Here is an 18,465-nt window from a genome sequence, read left to right as displayed (position 1 = left end):
TCATAAACATCAGAGAGGATGACAGCCGCCATGCCTCTAGTTTATAATATCGATATCAAATGGTAAAAGAAGTTAAGAGATAACTACAGGGTCTCTGCATCTTTAGACTGCTGAAACTCTGTCTTGGTTAGGGACAGTAATGGTTTGCTAGAACCCACTTACTGTCTGTGGGCCGTGAGCCCACTGTTAGCTAAGGACAGTCCCATAGGATCGTGCACATCGAACATCTGAGTTAGAACTTATAGAACGGTACATTGGAGAGATGAAATTAATTAATTGATTGATAGTAAAATATCAAGGTAATTAATTGGTGGTTAATTAATTGATTAATTGATACTTTGTATCAAGGTAATTGATTAATGGTCTTAATTGATTAATTAGTTTACGGGATGTAATTAATTAATTTGTAAATTAATGAAATTGCATTCAGTGAATAATTAATTAAACTAATACGTTAATTTATTAATTAGTGTTGTTTGTTTAATTGGGGTAATTAAATTTAATCTAATCATAATTAATTGCATAGAATAAATATTATTGGTATTTATTTATGTAATTAGATTAGGATTGGATTAGTTTTGTAATTAACCAATTAACCCTAAACCAATTAGGTTTAGGAATACACTATATAAATTAAAACAATAAACCCTAATTAACACACATCACATTTTCGGCCACCACCCACCAAATTCATAAGAATTTCGGTAGCCACTAATTGAAAGTGGAGAAGAATATTGGCATATTACATTATCTCTCCAGTTCTTCATCCGTTCTTCGGCTAGCACCGGTTCTGACTCGATAGCTGTTCGTGCACTTGACTGCGGAGATCTCACTACTTTGTGGATTCTTCAGCCGTCTCTAGAAGAGACAGTCCGGGTATGTTTATATCCCTAAACGGATCAAAAGGTTTTATTCAATCAATGGTTAACGGACAAAGATCAAACTAAAGGGATTAGAAATAAATTTTAAACCGCAATTCCGCTGCGCTACAGTTGATTAATTGGCTTTAATCCCTAACATTAACCCCTAATTACTGGATGAGTTTATCGCCTAAGGAAGCACTTGGCAATTCTACCTTTTACTTAGATCTAGGGCGAAGATTGGAGAATATTTGTGTACTCCAATCCAAGACTCAGCTGGTAGATGGAGCTCAAGGTTTTCTTTCTCAAAGAAATAATAAAATTGGAGAAAACTGTGATTTCAGGGCTAGAATCCCTTGGCAGGTAATTTGGTCCTCTATTCTAATGGAGTTTTATATGCTCATATGAGATTTTTGTTATTTAGTAATTTGATTTATTCTGTGATTTAAGTTTCCTAAGGGATAAAAACCAAATACTAATGAAAACGTGTATCATTTAACACAATTTTAAGCGGTGATTTGGAGGGTAAATTTGGTGCCACTTTTTTTGTGGAATAAAACCCACGTAATACAGACTCACTAGGTTTTCATGTGCTATACCAACATTTTCTACAAGTCTGGTAGCGTTTTTGTTCTTTACACACTAGGTATTCCTTCTCTTTCTCTGTCAATTTTTTTTTCAATATTTATGATTCATCTGTAGTTGGTTCTCTATCAATTTCTTTTTCAATATTTATGATTCATCTGTAGTTGGTTAACATTTATCATTAGTTGGTTAACAATTGATTTCTATACTTATCTGTATGATTCACTTAAGACTAATATTGAAAAAACAACAGGTGAAATTTGTATGCAGCTTGATTATTTTGCTTCCACAGAGTTTGGTGGTGTGGGTTCAATTTTCAAATATCCTACTCAGTATTTGTTTAGTTAGCTTGACAAAACTAAATTATGAAATGGGAATTGGGAATTGGAATAAAAAATTTCCTGTGTTGGTCTTTGATTAAGCAATATTAGAATTTTTGTGGCATATTTTGATGAAAACACAAGATTGAGTGCATCAAACTTGAGAAGTGGAATATTCCTGGAAACAAACCCATGAGTATATCTGACTTCAAAGTTATTTTTGACTGTTCAGAGAAGAATTTGATCACAAGAACAATGCTTACATTTGTATATGTACGGAAAATATTGTCTTGAAAAAGCTCAAGTTTGATTATGAAAATGAGAATGTAGCCCATGAGTATGACCAATGGGAAAGGGAAAAGTAGTATTTATTATATGTCCGTAGTCATACATGTCAAGCTATAAATAGAGCATTGAGGTCAATTTATTAGATATCATGATTATCTGGATCTGGAGTTTACACACACATAGGTAGTCATACATGTCAAGCTAATATATTAGATATCATGAAGAGAAAAAAAAGATATTACAATCTGGGAAAAGAGACAGGTCAAAAAAGAAGAAATGATGTCAGTTTCAATAGAAGCTCTGTTTTTTTTGTCCTCTGTTGTTTGTTGTTCCCTTAGCTAATGTGTTTGATATTTATATTCAGCACTTAGTCTTGTCCAGTTGATGTTAATTCTGTAAATTAGATTATAATTGTTTCTCTATAATTATGATTTCAGCCATGAGTTAAATCTTGACTTAGAAAACTAGGCATTTCGTTTACTTTATTTTCTTTTCTATGAAAGATATAAATTATGAATCACTTAAGAGTAATCTCTATGTAACTCAAATCATAGATTAAGCCTTAAATAACAAAACAAACACACAAAAAAAAAAAATCATCACAGTATATGTCTTTTTGGATCTGCTTCTTTAATACATGAAAGAATTTGACTATCGAGCTTGTATTTTATAGATGTATTTTGGACTAAGAAATTATTTCTGACAGGTTATAAAAAGGTTAATTCAATTGTTAGAGTATGGAGAGCGTAAAAAAACGCAAGAAGTACAAGAGGAGATTACATCCGCTATTTAAACCTCAACCACCTATCTTAAATGATTATTCTGATCAAGATACAATTTCCCCGACAAGTCAAGAATTGCCTACTTTAGATGCAAATCAAGGTAAAAATATAATATTGTGAATCATTTAGCTTTTATTTTCCTAGTATCCTGTATGATATTATATATGTTAAATTTTGTTTCATAGAGGGATGGAGACAAATCTCAAGAGGAAAGAAGGTACAGAGTGCTACTAACATTAATGAAGCAACTAGAAATGCAACACGTACACCATCTTCTGTTGCGTCAATGAATGGTACATTATATGCAAGTTATGATTTATTTTCTATTCTTGTATTTAATATGAATAAGCTATTTATACTGTCTAATAATCATTTTATTTTGTCAATTAAGATCTTAGAAATAAAAGGATTACAACGTCTAGTCCTCATACACGTGCTACTATCGATGATGAAGGCTTGCATTCTTCATTAAGCCGATATACTCTCGGTATGACCACAGTTATTATAGTTTTCATTTATCAGAGTTCGTTTATATAAATGTTTTTTAGAATGTATAATAGCTCTTTGTTCGTTATTTAATATTAGACAAAATGAGGCATACTATAATCAACTATGCTGATAATGAAAAGTTTGATGAGATGGGTGCTTGTCACTTGCAAGGTTCTGACCATCCACAATCTGATAATCCCATTGATAATCATGAATCTGACTATCCTTGCCTATCAGATACGGAGATAAACGTTGAAAATTCAGAAACTTTTCGTGGTTTGTTTCATTTTTAACTTAACATCTTTTAGCAGTTTATACGAAAAATTAGAATATATTCATTCTGTTTTTTTAATTAATTAGTGTTGTTACTTATTTTTTAGGGAGATCAGTTGGTAGGGGACCATACAAAGGGATGGATCTCGACAAACTTACCAATGGAAGGAAAAACAAATTAGTTGTTTTCATTCCACCGGGCAGATATTTTAGGCCAATTGGGAAGCATTCTAATAAATTATCGTCATGGTTAGGATACTGCACTAGAATTTATGGACCTCCGACTGAGTCTTGGGATGAAATTGAAAAAAAGTATAGGTCCCGTTTGTGGGCTATGATTCAGGTAAATATTATTTTGTGTAGGACCAATTTTTATTTATTGTGTACAATTGTTAAATTGTTTTAAATATTTAATGAATTTACATATTGTACAGGACTATTTTGATGTTAGTACTGATAGCCCTGAAAAGTGGAAGAAACGCGAAGAGTTAGGAAAGACGGAGCCCGACACGCCAGAAATGAAAAAAGCTAAATTTGAGTACTTTTGTTTCTTTCAGATGAAAACGGCATATCGGAGATGGAAATATAAATTACATACCCAATATCGAATGTATAGTAATGATGATGAACGCTTGAAACATGTTCCTAAAGAACTATCTGAAGATGCTTGGAAAGAGATGCTTAAAGTTTTTGGAAGCAAGGACTTTCAGGTTAATATTTAATGTTTTGTTTAATTTATTATGTGATGGTTAGTATGTATTATTGTTAATTTCATTTTAAATGAATGTTTTCTTACACATTACTAATTTGTAGGAACAGAGTTTTATTAATTCAACTAATCGTTCTTCTCAAATAGTGGTTTCTTCAACTGGTCCAACCCCTTTCGCACAAGTAGAGTATAAAATGGTAAATATATAGAACAACTCTTATCAATTATTTTTAAAGGTTTTGGCTAGTTCATTCTAAGATGATTTTACTATTAATATTGAAGATGGATGAGGAATTAGGCGAATTGCCAAAGGCTTCTGATGTGTGGAAGGCCACTCATGGAATTACAGATGACCAAGGACAAACTACATTCCATGATTCACAATAAAAAAAGATTTATGTAAGTAATAGAGCTTTTTAAGCAATTGCCTTGTTAGGATCCTGTCAAACTAGATTAACCTTTGTCTCATATGCTTATTTCATGTGTTTCTCTTGATTTTGTGATTCTGATTTTAAATATTATCAGGTTAAATAGCGATTAGGTGATATATGTAGGAAAAAGTGAAAAATGTACATTCTAAGTGAGCATGGTTCTAAACTAAATCATTTAATCAATAAGATTGACATAAGACAGTAACTAGTTATAATATTGTGAATGCTTAGCCTTATGAAAATCTGCTAAATAATTATTCAGATTTAGAAGTTAGCTAATTCATCAGTTTCATGTGTTCTGGTTAGTTGAAAAAACTACAATAGTGATTAGTGTTATCCAAAGATTCTGGAGTGGCATGTGGCTTTTTTACATTTAGTTATTGGATGGATGAGCAGTTTGTGTAATAGTCTGTATCAAAAGCATAATGGAGAACTATTGTACTACTTTATCAGATGGGATGTGCAGGTTCTGAAATTTACATATTGCTGAAATTTATATTATGGTCTTATGATTGAGTTATTAGACAATTGGTGATTGATTTGTCCATAACATTATATATGTTTGGTCTTCTTTTTTAGGTACTTGTTTGTGTTTAAGACTGTTTCATATCTTTATAATTAGCTTATTAAATTTCACTTATGTTTTACATAATGTAGGAAGATATGCAAAGGGTTGAGGATCAACCAATAAATGATAATGAGTCTGTTCCCACACCAGATCATGTGCTACAACAGGTATTTGGAGTTAGATCATGATATGTTCGTGGTAAAGGATTGGGATATAAAGCATGTACTAAAGGAATGATGTCGAATGGTAAAAACGATGAAGTTAATGCGCTTAAAAATGAGGTTGCAAGACTGACAGCTGAATTAAAGACACACGAAGGGCATAGAAAGGCGCAAGATGAACATGAGGTGGAGCGACAACTGGTTTTTGAATCGTATTGCAGAAGGATGGAAATAATGTTAAAAGGAAATAGCTCAAGGATTACACAGAATGCTTTGGTAAGTAGTCAATTAAACATATTTGCTTTTGCACTATATAATAAACCATTTTATTAATTGGGTGTTTTTGTTCTTACAATTTTGTAGGAGGAAGAGATGCAAATGGACTCATGAAGGTTATCAATTGATGGATTGATTAATTTTGAACTTGTTTGTTTTATTGATTAATATTACTGGTTTATTACTTTTCAACATTGATGGGGATGATGTTTTTGATTTATGATGGATTTTTAATGTTTTGATTTCAATTTATATAAGGTTTTAGATTCTAAATTTATTAAATTGGATAGTGGACTGATGAAAGTATCAGAAAGTTGTTCAGAAATTGCATTATCGATATTGTGGGAATAAGAATTTGATGCTGTAAGCTGAGGATGCTGGCTTGGCAGCAAAGCTACTGTTTGTGATAAAAAAAAGTGGGTGCAATCCTGAACTAAAGTAGAGGTCAGCCGAGCTATTGAAATTGTGTAGTCTAAATTACATGGCTATTCTTGATTTGTGAAGTGTAAGCTTACAAAAACAATACAATGAAAGGAAATTATGGAAACTCGTCTGCTTTGAAAAGCTACTAAGTAGCTTCTCCTGTCAAGCCTGCTAATCATTAGCTGAAAATTGGAGGCTTTGGCCTTGCTCATTTTCATTAATTGATTTATAAGTCTGATCTACGGCCACTTAGTTCTTCTACACAATTTTGCATAGATCCTGTTCCCTTGGTTTCATCCATGGCTCTTATAGAGTTTTAATATATTGTTTGAAGTTGAATCAAGTTGATTTTGGTGGCATGGACAGAGGGGGACAATAGTTGCGTTGTGGATAAGTAGTCGAGCTTTTATTGAACTGAACACCAAACACTCATAAGTTGTTCAATTTTGACATGCTCATACTCTAAAAGTTGAACTCGGTTCGAGCCTAAATTCCTATTTACTAAAATTGTAATCAAGCTCGAGTTATTTATAAATGGGATAAGGTGCGAGAAATGCACCTAACGTTTATGGCCATGAGCAAATTTACTCTTAACGTCTAGAATAATGGAATTTTACCCTAACGTTGACTGCGAAGATCAATTTTACCTCTAACATTCGGTGAAATATTTTGAATTTTTATGCTTCAACTCGTAAAATAGAAAGTATATTTTTAATTTTTTTTCACATCTAATCCTATGTTTATGACACTCACATGTAAAAAACATGACCGAGAAAACAGTATGATGAATTATTTATAAAATTGATCCAACTTGACAACGTTAGGAGTAAAATTGCTATTGGTTGCCAATGTTAGAGGTAAAATTGACTATTTTAAATGTTAGAGGTAAAATTGACTATTGTAAACATTAATGGTATTTTTGCGCATTATCCCTTTATTAATCCGACTGAATACTATGAATCTTTTATCAAGCCAAATGTCAAACCACTTATGAGCGGATCGAATAACAAATATTAATTAGAAAATTGTTTTAATAAATTAACAATAGAAATAAGGCATGACTATTTTTGGGTTTAATACAAAAAAAAAAGGATTGATCGGATATTTTGGAATCAAATTTTGAAGTGGTATTTATTTGAAATTCTGGTACTTAATAAAGATTTATATTTAACTCTTTTTTTCCAATAGACCAAAAGGACATGGTTTCATTAGACACAGCATTTAAATAAAACAAATTTAATTATAACCTAATCCCAAACTGCGAGCCCCTCTTTCATCCTAATTTCTTATGCCAAAATTGAGAAAACACAATACCCTTGTCAGGCGATTCAGGCGAGATAACAGAAGAAAACGCAATACCCTTGTCAGGCGATTCAGGCGAGACAACGTAGCTACCAGAACTCAGCCTCCGTTGCTTCTCGTCGTCAACATTCGTCCATAGAGGTTAGACGATTGGTCGTTTTTTAATCTTTAAGTTTGTTTCATTTGTTTTTTTAATCTGTCTTCTAATTTATTCATCTCCATAATTGTGTGTTTGTTTATAGAATAGAACTACTTATTTTGTTTGAAGTTAATCTAAAATTTCTTTGCATATGATTGCTTTGGGGATTTTATGGCTTTGTGATTTGGTGGCCTTTTCATCACCAAGGTGTTTGTCAAAATACCTGACTGAGCCATATAAATAATATTCCCGGTTTAAAATTATGGAAACTGTGAACTAAGTTCCTACCTCTGTCTCAAAAACCAAGATCTTATCTTATTATGGCCTCCCAATAGTAGTGGGTGAGGTCTGTGTTTATGATTGGTTTGATGGTTAAATAAAAAAATTAAGAGATAGCAAATAAAGTAGTTGTATGTATAAAGGCATTTGACTATTCTAGCTAGGCAAGTAGGCTTTGTCTTACATAATGCATTTCTAGTTAGGTAATTAAATGTAAAATAAGCCATGAAATGCAAAGATAAATTCACATGAAGCCTTTGATAGGCCAACTTCAAATATAAATCTGGTTGACATAAATTACAGAGAAACTTTTTTTCAAACGGTAAAAAATGCAATTTGAGACATTGATGGAATGAGTAACTCCTTTTGCTCTCAATTTTTTGGGTTTTTGGTGCTTAGTTCTAATATAATACTTGACACTTAATCCTCATTATTATTGTATGTTAAATCAATTATACATAATGCTAATATATGATTTAATTTCAGATTGGTTCATAAACGATATGGATATTGATAAGAGTTGGATGGCTCTTGACAATAGAAAAGATCGTAGTTACATTGAAGGAGTTGAATCTTTTTTGAAGTATGCATATAGATTTAAATTGTTGACCGACGTGATTCAGTGCCCTTGCAAAAAATGTAGAATGTTGTTTATAATGATGAATCTACGATTAGATTTCACTTGTTGAAATTTGGAATTATGACAACATATACAGTTTGGTATGTTCATGGGGAGTATCCAAATGAAGAACATGGTATCAATGAAGATCTGAATGGGAATGATTATAATAATGATTCTGATGATGATATGGTTGGATTAGTCAATGATATATATGGTGTTGATCATGAAAATTCAGTTGATAATGATTGTGAAAGTAATAGTATGTTAGGGGAACCTAAAGGGGATGCTGGTGAGTTTTATCGATTACTAAATGAAGCTAAGGAGAAATTACATTCAGGATGTGAACTCTCGAAATTGGCTACTATTGTCAAGTTACTTCACATGAAGAGTTTCCACAGGTGGACAAATAAATCTTTTGATGATTTACTAAGTTTATTGAGAGAGATAATACCGAATGGGAAGCATACTATGCCCGAGTCATATAGTAGTGCAAAGAAATATATCCGTCGGTTGGGTCTTCATTATGAAAAATACGATGTATGTCAAAATATGTGCACTTTATATTGGGGCCCATTTGCAAATGCAACATCTTGTCAAATATGTGGGTTGTCTAGGTGGAAGTCTGGTGATAGTTCAAGTGATAATAAGAAAATTCCGCACAAGGTCTTACGTTATTTCCCATTAAAACCAAGGCTGCAGAGGTTGTTTATGTCTACAGAGATGGCATCAAACATGCGGTGGCATAAAGAAAAAAGGGTTGATGATGGAATTATGAGGCACCCTGCTGACAGTCCAGCATGGAAATCATTCGATGATCAGCATCAAATTTTTTCAAGTGACCCTCGTAATGTTAGAATGGGTTTGGCAACTGATGGTTTTCAGCCTTTTGGAAACATGAGCTCTCAACATAGCATTTGGCCTGTGATTCTAATACCTTATAACTTGCCTCCTTGGTTGTGCATGAAACAGTCAAACTTGATAGTGTCAATGATTATACCTGGTGAGCATAGTCCAGGAATGGGTATAGACATATTTTTGCAACCTCTAATTTCTGAATTGAAAGAATTATGGGTTGATGGCGTGGAGACATATGATTCTCACGGTAAACAAAATTTTAGATTACATGCATGTATTATTTGGACTATCAATGACTTTCCGGCATATGCTGACTTATCGGGGTGGTCAACGAAAGGTTATAAGGCATGCCCTGTTTGCCATAAGCATACTAGTGCTGAATACCTCCGTGCTTCAAAGAAGTTATGTTATATGGATCATAGGAGATTTTTGCCTCCTAATCATAAATGGCGTAAAGATAGAAGGTCGTTTAAGGGTTTAACAGAGATGAGGAAGAGGCCAACACCTTTATCAGGTGATGATGTGTTAAAGGAATTCGACAATTTCACTCAATTGCCATTCAATAGAGGCATCAAAAGGAAATACGATGCTTTAAGTAGTTTTGAGAATTGGAGAAAAAAGAGTATATTTTTTGAGTTGCCTTATTGGAAGACACTTCTTATTCGTCATAATTTAGATGTCATGCATATTGAGAAGAATGTGTGTGATAATGTGTTGGGAACTCTGATGAAGATCAAAGGGAAAACTAAAGATACACTAAATAGTCGAAAGGACTTAGTTAATATGGGTATCAGGAATGAACTTCATCCGACCGTGGTTGGAGATAAAGTACGTGTCCCAATTGCGCGTTATGTGCTTTCTGAAAATGACAAAGTGGCTTTATGTAAGATGTTGGATGACTTGAAGACACTAGATGGATATTTATCAAAAATATCTAGGTGTATTAACATCAAGGAACGTAAAATTTTTGGCATGAAAAGTAACGACTGTCATGTGTTCCTACAAAAGCTTATTCCTATAGCCATTAGAGGGTTCCTACCGAAAGATGTAGTTGAGCCACTTATTGAGTTGAGTGCATTCTTCCGTGATTTATGCAGTAAGAGCCTGGAAATTTCTGAATTGGATCGTCTTGAGAAGCAGATTCCTATAACTTTATGTAAATTGGAGAAAATTTTTCCACCTTCATTTTTCGATGTCATGGTGCATTTAGTTGTCCACTTAGCATCTGAGGCAAAAATCGCAGGTCCTGTCCAATATCGGTGGATGTATTTTGTTGAGAGAGACTTGCATACGAAAAAACTAAACGTTCGGAATAAGGCAAAACCTGAGGGATCAATAGCAGAAGCATATATTGCCTATGAATGCTTGACTTTCTGTTCAAGATATTTGGTAGGAATTGATACGATCTTTAATCAGAATCCTAGGAATTTTGATGGGATCAATCAAAATGCAGATGGTATTGAGTTGGCAATATTTAGGAAAGCTGGACGACCATTAGGTAAAGATGATTTCAAATTGCTTAGTGATGACTGGAAACACAAGGCACATCTTTACATCCTCAACAACTGTGAAGAAGTGTGGCCATATGCCGAGTAAGTACCATATATTTTATTTTAATAAATTATTATATTTTGTTTATTTTTTTATTCTTCATAATTTGCAATTGGTACAGGAAGTACAAGAATTCATTGCCAAATATGAGTACTAAAGCGTTCAGGAAACGTTATAATGCAGAATTTCCAAAATGGTTCCATGATCATGTATGTGAATATATGCATGGGTTATTACAATTTTCTTGAGGTTATATCCCATTAATAGTTCATTTTTTTAATAACTTACATTTATATTATTATTGATGAACTTGCAGATTTATAAATTAAATGAACATGATGTTGTTTCTAAGGATCTTATGAATCTTGCTTTTGGTCCATACCCACGCTACAAGTGTTACTCGGGTCATATTGTGAATGGCTATCGGTTTCATACTGTAAGTCGCCAAATGAATCGCAAGAGTCAAAATTCAGGAGTCTTATCTAGGGGTGATGATAGTTCTTGTGATAAAGAGTATTATGGGAATTTACAAGATGTTTGGGAGATCCAGTACTCAGGAATGAATTGTGTTTACTTATTCAAATGTGAATGGTTTGATGTGAGCCATAAAGGAAGTGGATATACAGTAGATTCTTTCTCAATCACAAGTGTCAAGGCCAATGGTCGGTTAAAAACGGATGAGCCATTTATTTTAGCTTCTCAAGCTGAACAAGTCTTTTATGTTCAAGATCCCAAGAAAATAAATTGGCTTATTGTGGTGAAAAATCATCCTAGGGACATATATAAATTGCCTTTTCAATCACTGGAGGATATTTCTGAGAAAAATGAAGATGATGATGTTTTCCAAGAAGAGGAGATCACCGCTGATTTTCATGCAACAAGACCCAGAGATGATGATGAAGCCATGGAGAATGAGGTTGTTTTTGGTTTTGAAGAAATACCTCTTCCAATTGTTAATCAAGTAGAAGAAACAAATTCAATTAATATTGATGATTACAATCAACTTGAAACCGATGAAGAAGTTAGTGGTGATGAAGATGTTAACGTCATCAATGATGATGATGATGATGATGATTGAAAGGGACAACACAAGATGCTAGAACATGACTGGTTGGTCTGAAGGTATTAATTTTGATTCTTGATTTGCTGCACAACCTTAAAATTTTGATTAATTACTGATGAAGTTCAATTATCATTTTCTATTTTAGAACATAGTGTTGCATACTTAACTATAAATTAAAAGAAAAGAATGATCAGAGTAGGCTACCTTTATTTAAAAAAATAGTATGTTACCTCTTTTAGTCCTCAATTAGATATTGCATAATGGGAGAATTTGAAGTGTTCTGATTATTAGAAATTTGATTCCGATTCTTATTATAGAAGAGTCTTTTATGATTATCTACTTTCTGCTTATGTGTTGTATAAAGAGGGAACATCATCAAATGGAAACCTTATATAAGGTACAAAAATAGCCCTAACGTTTTTGGGGAAGTATCAATTTAGGCTCAACATACAAAGTAGCATTAATGCAGGCTTAACGTTTAAAAAAGTGTACCAATTTAGGCTTGATAACAAAATGTGACAGGTCGTTTATATTAATCCGTTAAGTTCTGGTTTCTCTTTTCATTTACAATTGAAAGATCTTAACGGAGTAATATGAATGATGTGTCATGTTTCGTTATCAAGGCCTAAATTGGGTCTCTTTTTTAAACATTAAGCCTGTATTGGTGTTATTTTGTACGTAGAGTCTATATTGATACTTCCCTAAAAACCTTAGGCCTATTTTGATACTGTATCCCTAGATTTTATTTGTACTATTTAATCTTTGAATTAGAACCATGGTGGGTGCTTTATGTTAATTGTTCCAAATTGATTGTTAACCAAATTTCAGCATCAAACAAATCATTAAGTATATAGGATGGTTATATATATGCAATTAATGGCTCAAAATTATATTTAAGTCCCCAACTTTTTTTATTTTTTTATTAATGGAACCTTTGATCTTTCAATTTGATCTCTCAGGGGGACATTTGTCCTTCTAAACAAGGACGATATTCGTCTTAAAAAATAGGGACATAATGATGTCCCTAGTAATGGGGATGAAAGGCGTCCTTATGAACAGAGACGAAAATGTTGTCCCTAAGAACGGAGACGAAAATTGTCCCTATGACCGGAGGCGACAATCGCCCCAAAGAACGGGGACAAAATGATGTCCCTAATAACTGAGACGACAGTCGTCCTTATCAATGGAGACGAAATGTTGTCTCTAAGAATTAGGACGATAGTCGTCCCTAGGAACGGGGACGACATGTCATCCCTATGAAGGGTACGACAGTTCCCTATCAACGGGGACGATATGTCGTCCCTAGGAACAGGGACGACATGTCGTCCCTCTCAACAAGGACGACATGTCGTCCCTCTCAACGGGGATGACATGTCGTCCCTAGGATCAGGGATGACAGTCGTCCCTCTCAATAGGGACGATAGTCGTCGTTAAGAGCGGGGACGACAGTCGTCTCTCTATACTGGGACGACATCATGTTTTTCGTCTCCAATAGAATCAAGGACGGAGGAAACAAGGACAAAAAATGGAGACGAAAAAATTGTCCCCAAAACTATAGGGGACAAATTTTTATGCTTTTGGGGACGATTTTTTTCGTCCCTGAAACTCCTTTTTTTGTAGTGAATTGATGATTTTAGAATGTTAGAGATCTAATTGATTTTTAAATATAGGTTACATACGTAATTGGAGTTTAAACTATCTAAAAAATAGGGATAAAATTAACCCTATCATTTTCTTGGGAAGTATAGATTTACCCTAATGTACGATTTTATCATAACGTTTTCAAACAATGTCAACTTTATTCTAGCTATTAGAAAATTTAAATAGAAGGATTTACTATTATTTGATTCGTTATTTAACTGTCACATAAGTTTTTAATACATTAATTATGTCTAAAATATTTATTCTGTTACTAACGCAGTTACAAACAATATGTTAAAATTCTAATATTTAAGATTGCCAAATATAAGTTAATCACAAAATACAACATAAATTGTTCATTATGTTATATATTATTAAATAGTTATAATTATAAGCAACTTGATAAGATGCATGATCAAAATTGCTTCCGTTTATGGACAAATTTGTTTGTTAGATCTAATGTGACATTTCAAATAACTTTATCCAAATTTTATGTTAGATAAAACTAAAATTGGTATTGTTTGACAATATAAGTGATAAACATGCATAAATCTACATGTTAAAACTATGGACAGATTTATATATTTTTATCCTAAAAATCATTTGTATATGTTATAGATAAAATATAAAAGATGAGAAATAAATGAAGTAATGGTATGAAACGATGATCCCAAGTAGTGAAATGAAATGAGTAGTTATTGTGTTTTGGGGTTTTGGATTCATTGAAAATTTCATGACTGCCGTGCCAGGTCAATTTTGTCATTTCCTAAAAAACAAGGTAAAGCTATCAAATACGATCGAGCTGGATCTACTATTTTACTATTACAATGTTAGCTAATAGACAATGACAGACAGATATTGCTAAATAATTGCTTCATTTTTCAACTTAAACATCACAAACTTTATCGTAATTTCTTTTCTAATTAACACCTCCAAAAAACCAAATATATCTATAACGTATAAAATAATAAAAATATATTTTCTATATATTATTTTCTGGAGAGAGAAATTTTTTTTTTCATATTATTTACCACTTTAGATTTTCTATATAAATTATTTTATTTTTAGACAATAAGATATTAGAAGATCAAAAGACCTAACGACAGACTGTACTAAGTACAATATATAATATAAATACTTTCTAACGAAATAAACAATTTATAAGAATACACTAACATTTTTCAGAAAAATAGGAATCTACTAGCATGCAGATCTTCTCACTTGATTGTAGTGTCTAACCACACAAAATCAAACTCTATTAATTCTTTGATGGTATTACAATCAAACCTCTTGCAAATGAGATGGTTCGATATTCTCTTTCCTGACCTCGGAAACCGAGCCTTCTCGTACCTTTATTCGTTGGACCGTTTATTGGCTGGTTTGGTTCTTACTCCTTCCAAATCATAGGTTCGAGTCCTTGTTGTGTTTCTTATTGAATCTCTTTACAGGAGATGTCACCATCAGGGTCGACCGAGTCTAGGTCAAGAATGCCCTGGCCTAGGACCTAAGGCTGGAGGGGGGCCCAAATTTTTTTTATTAGGTGTACATATATGGAGTAAATTTTTGTTTGTACAAATATAATATTATTTAGGTTTTAAAGGGCTAAAATGATTAATATTTTAAACTTAAAAATGACTCAATTGATTTTTTGAATATAGCTTAAGGTTTAATTTAAGAATTAAACTTGTACTTGCCCCAATGGTATCCAAACTTTTGTCATTTTCCTTATTTGGCATCGATTGGTAACATTTGCCCATTGAAGTATAATAAGTAATATTTAACCCATTTTGAATCGATTTGTTAATTTTTTTTTTTTTTGCCAAATAACACAATTTTTGACATGTGATATATACACACGTGACAATTGATTTAATTTTTTACCATATAGAATTTATATGTAGATAAATAAAAAATTATTTTTCTTATTTATGTAAAAAAAGATAAAAAAAAATATTGGCAAAAAAATTAACAAATTGGTTAGTTTTTTTTTTATCCAAAACGAGTTAAATGTCACACCTATGGAAATCTCCAATAGGCAAATGTTATCAAATAGTACCATATTAGCGAAATACCAAAATTTTGGATAACATAGGGGCGAAATATGGGTTTAATCCTTAATTTAAAGAAAATGTGAAACATGTTTTTGATTTTGGATAAACAATGATAATAGTGAACGTAATAATAATAATATATATCGTATAATTATTGATTCGGAATATCATAAGGCCCAAGGCAGGGCCTGATAAGTGCATAATTCGACAATAAATAATCCCGCTTTTGTGCTTTATAATTGTCATGTTTTGTTATTTTTGCGGGTTTTATTGTTTGTTTTTGGTATTTTCATCTCTACAGGCCAATGATGACTAAAGGGAGATAAATTGGGCTTAATTTGGGCCAAGCTGATGTCGGGTCGTGATCCGGAGCTGATTGGGAAAATATTGGTCTGAGTCAGAGTTAGTCTTGCACAAGACTAAGGCAGTTACGAGCTGACAGTTTCCTGGTTCGAATAGGATTGCTTTCCTGAACCGGATTGGACGATTTGAGAACAAGACTTTCAGCTAAAGCACGAATTTGTAGGAGACGAATGAGGAGGCAATCAATTTCAAATTTGAAGAAGGATTCTAACGCTAATTGAAAGGGATTTTAATTCCTTATTTTGAGGAATGGTGATAGGCTTAAGAACAGGAGATTTTCCAAGTTCAACATCAGTTTTTACATTTAGTTTTCTAGCAGAAAAACACATACGTTCCATGGCTATTGATAGCTAATTTCTTAATTTCGGTTAAGGGTTAATTCAAGGGATTTTTTCTCCGTTATTGTGAGATCGTTGTATTTCACTTTTCTCAATTTATTAAACCGTTTATTTGTTCATCGTGTTTAGAGAATTATTCTCAATTGATTGTTTGTTCCATGAATGGTTACTGCAGGATTGTTTATTAGATTGAATAATCATAAGGCTGATTCGGTTTATTAGAGTTTCACCTAGGACAACCGAACTAAGTAGCTACCGACTATTTGAACCAAGCTAGGTTCGTGTTTGGAAGAACAGATCCAAGTCTGACAAACCAGAATTCGCATTCCACATGACATTAACACGAATCAAGTTGGGCTTATCTAAGTCGAATGAACAGATAAGTTAGTTTATAATCGCCGACGCTGAGAGACGATTAACTAAGATCAGGTTCTTCTAATTCTTAAAGCTGTCAGTAAATTTAATCTTAGGCGATGAGATATGATTGTTTGTTGATTAGGAACAAGTTATTTGCCGTGCTTAACTAGTTCATTATTAAGGAAGAACATTCAAACTGACCCGGTAAAAACACGAGAATATAACCTAATCTGTCAATGATCGTTAACGAAAGAATTACCCTGCGATTCCCCTTAACCGAATTCATCCAAATATTATTCACAAACCTTCTTTAATTTCTGTTTTGATTTTGTCATATCTTTTACTTGCTACCTTTAATTTAATAAACTCCACAATTTTAAACCCCCATTTAATTATTTTGTTAGGTCATTAGAAGTTTTAAATCAATATTATTCCCTTGGGTTCGACCTCTACTTGCTCTATTACAAATTATTCATTTAGGGAAAGTTGGGATTATTTTTGGTGGAATCGGCACCCATCAAATTTTGGCGCCGTTGCCGGGGAATAATCTAATTTGGTTTAATTTCTTTTATGACCAGGTCCAACAATTCAGAACAACTTCTTTTTGAATCAGAAATAGAATTACTGGCTCAGAGGTTTCGCAAGGAAGTAAGGTTATAGAACTTACAAAGCGCTGAAACTTCGAGTTCTAGTGATGAAGAAGAAATATCCAGCAAAGACAATGAACAATCAGAAGAAGAGATAATGGCAGACAGAACTCTAAGACAACTTCAGGCGCAAAAGGTCAATAATCAGCCCCTATGCATCACATATCCCAACTTGGATGTGTCGTTTGAGCTGAAATCCGGGTTGATTCATTTGTTGCCCAAGTTTCACAGCATGGAGAGTGAAAGTCCTCACAAGCATCTTAAGCAATTCCATGTGGTGTGCTCCAGCATGAGACCACAAGGAGTAACGGAAGAACAAGTGAAGTTGAGAGCGTTTCCATTCTCGTTAGAAGATGCGGCCAAGGACTGGCTTTTAAATTTGCCATCAGGAACCATTACTACATGGAATCAGATGGTACAATCATTCCTGGACAAATATTTTCCAGCCTCCCGAGCGGCATTAATTCGAAGAGAAATCAGTGGAATCAAGCAAAAAGATGTGGAGTCACTTCATGAGTATTGGGAGGGGTTCAAGAAGCTATGTGAAAATTGCCCTCAACACGGGATAACTGAAAATTCCCTAATCCAGTATTTCTATGAAGGGATGCTTAGCATGGAAAGAAAAATGGTGGACGCGGCAAGCGGAGGATGTTTCCTCGACAAAACACCAACCGCGGCTAAGGAATTGATCAGAGTAATTGCAGCAACTTCTCAACAGTTTGGGAAAGTTCAGGAAGGTCCCAAGAAGGCGTATGAGGCAAGCAGTTCTAACATTGAAGAGAAATTGAATAAACTGACCAGTCTTGTGCAGAAATTAGCTCTCGAAAAGGCGGCTCAGGTGAAGAAGTGTGGGATTTGTACTGCCACTGAACATGCCACTGATGAATGCCCTGTTCTGTATGAAGAAAATTCGGAACAAGCCAATGCACTTAATGGGTACCAAGGGCAAAATCAAAGAACGTACGATCCGTACTCTAATACGTACAACCCAGGGTGGCGTGATAATCCAAACCTTAGCTACGGACCAAGGCAGCAAAATTATCAATCACGGCTTCACCAATCTACCCAAAACTCAGGTATGCCTTTAACTGA

At 33.4% G+C, this 18,465-nt stretch overlaps 2 protein-coding genes across 3 annotated transcripts; both read left to right on the top strand.

Moving 5' to 3' along the window:
- Positions 1-727: 727 nt before the first annotated feature.
- Positions 728-6,013, top strand: LOC136209080 (uncharacterized). Of its 2 annotated transcripts, none has more exons than XM_066000452.1 (11): positions 728-1,223; positions 2,760-2,935; positions 3,021-3,128; positions 3,227-3,322; positions 3,496-3,600; positions 3,705-3,940; positions 4,032-4,307; positions 4,411-4,503; positions 4,589-4,705; positions 5,395-5,742; positions 5,830-6,013. In XM_066000452.1, exons 2-9 carry the CDS (start codon positions 2,791-2,793, stop codon positions 4,691-4,693), a joined length of 1,164 nt encoding a protein of 387 aa, XP_065856524.1. In that variant the 5' UTR covers positions 728-1,223; positions 2,760-2,790; the 3' UTR covers positions 4,694-4,705; positions 5,395-5,742; positions 5,830-6,013. The 2 variants fall into 2 exon arrangements, with proteins under 2 accessions (XP_065856524.1, XP_065856523.1); XM_066000451.1 differs by having other exon boundaries at positions 3,421-3,600.
- Positions 6,014-7,375: 1,362 nt separating this feature from the next.
- On the top strand, positions 7,376-12,330 carry LOC136209845 (uncharacterized). Its single transcript, XM_066001444.1, has 4 exons — positions 7,376-7,608; positions 8,372-10,954; positions 11,035-11,122; positions 11,230-12,330. Exons 2-4 carry the CDS (start codon positions 8,586-8,588, stop codon positions 11,989-11,991), a joined length of 3,219 nt encoding a protein of 1,072 aa, XP_065857516.1. The 5' UTR covers positions 7,376-7,608; positions 8,372-8,585; the 3' UTR covers positions 11,992-12,330.
- Positions 12,331-18,465: the final 6,135 nt, after the last annotated feature.

This window comes from Euphorbia lathyris, chromosome 10 (genome assembly GCF_963576675.1).
Source record: "Euphorbia lathyris chromosome 10, ddEupLath1.1, whole genome shotgun sequence".
NCBI classification, from domain to species: domain Eukaryota; kingdom Viridiplantae; phylum Streptophyta; class Magnoliopsida; order Malpighiales; family Euphorbiaceae; genus Euphorbia; species Euphorbia lathyris.
The sequence above is the reverse complement of the archived record's forward strand: the minus strand, read 5'-3'. Positions and strand labels throughout refer to the sequence as shown.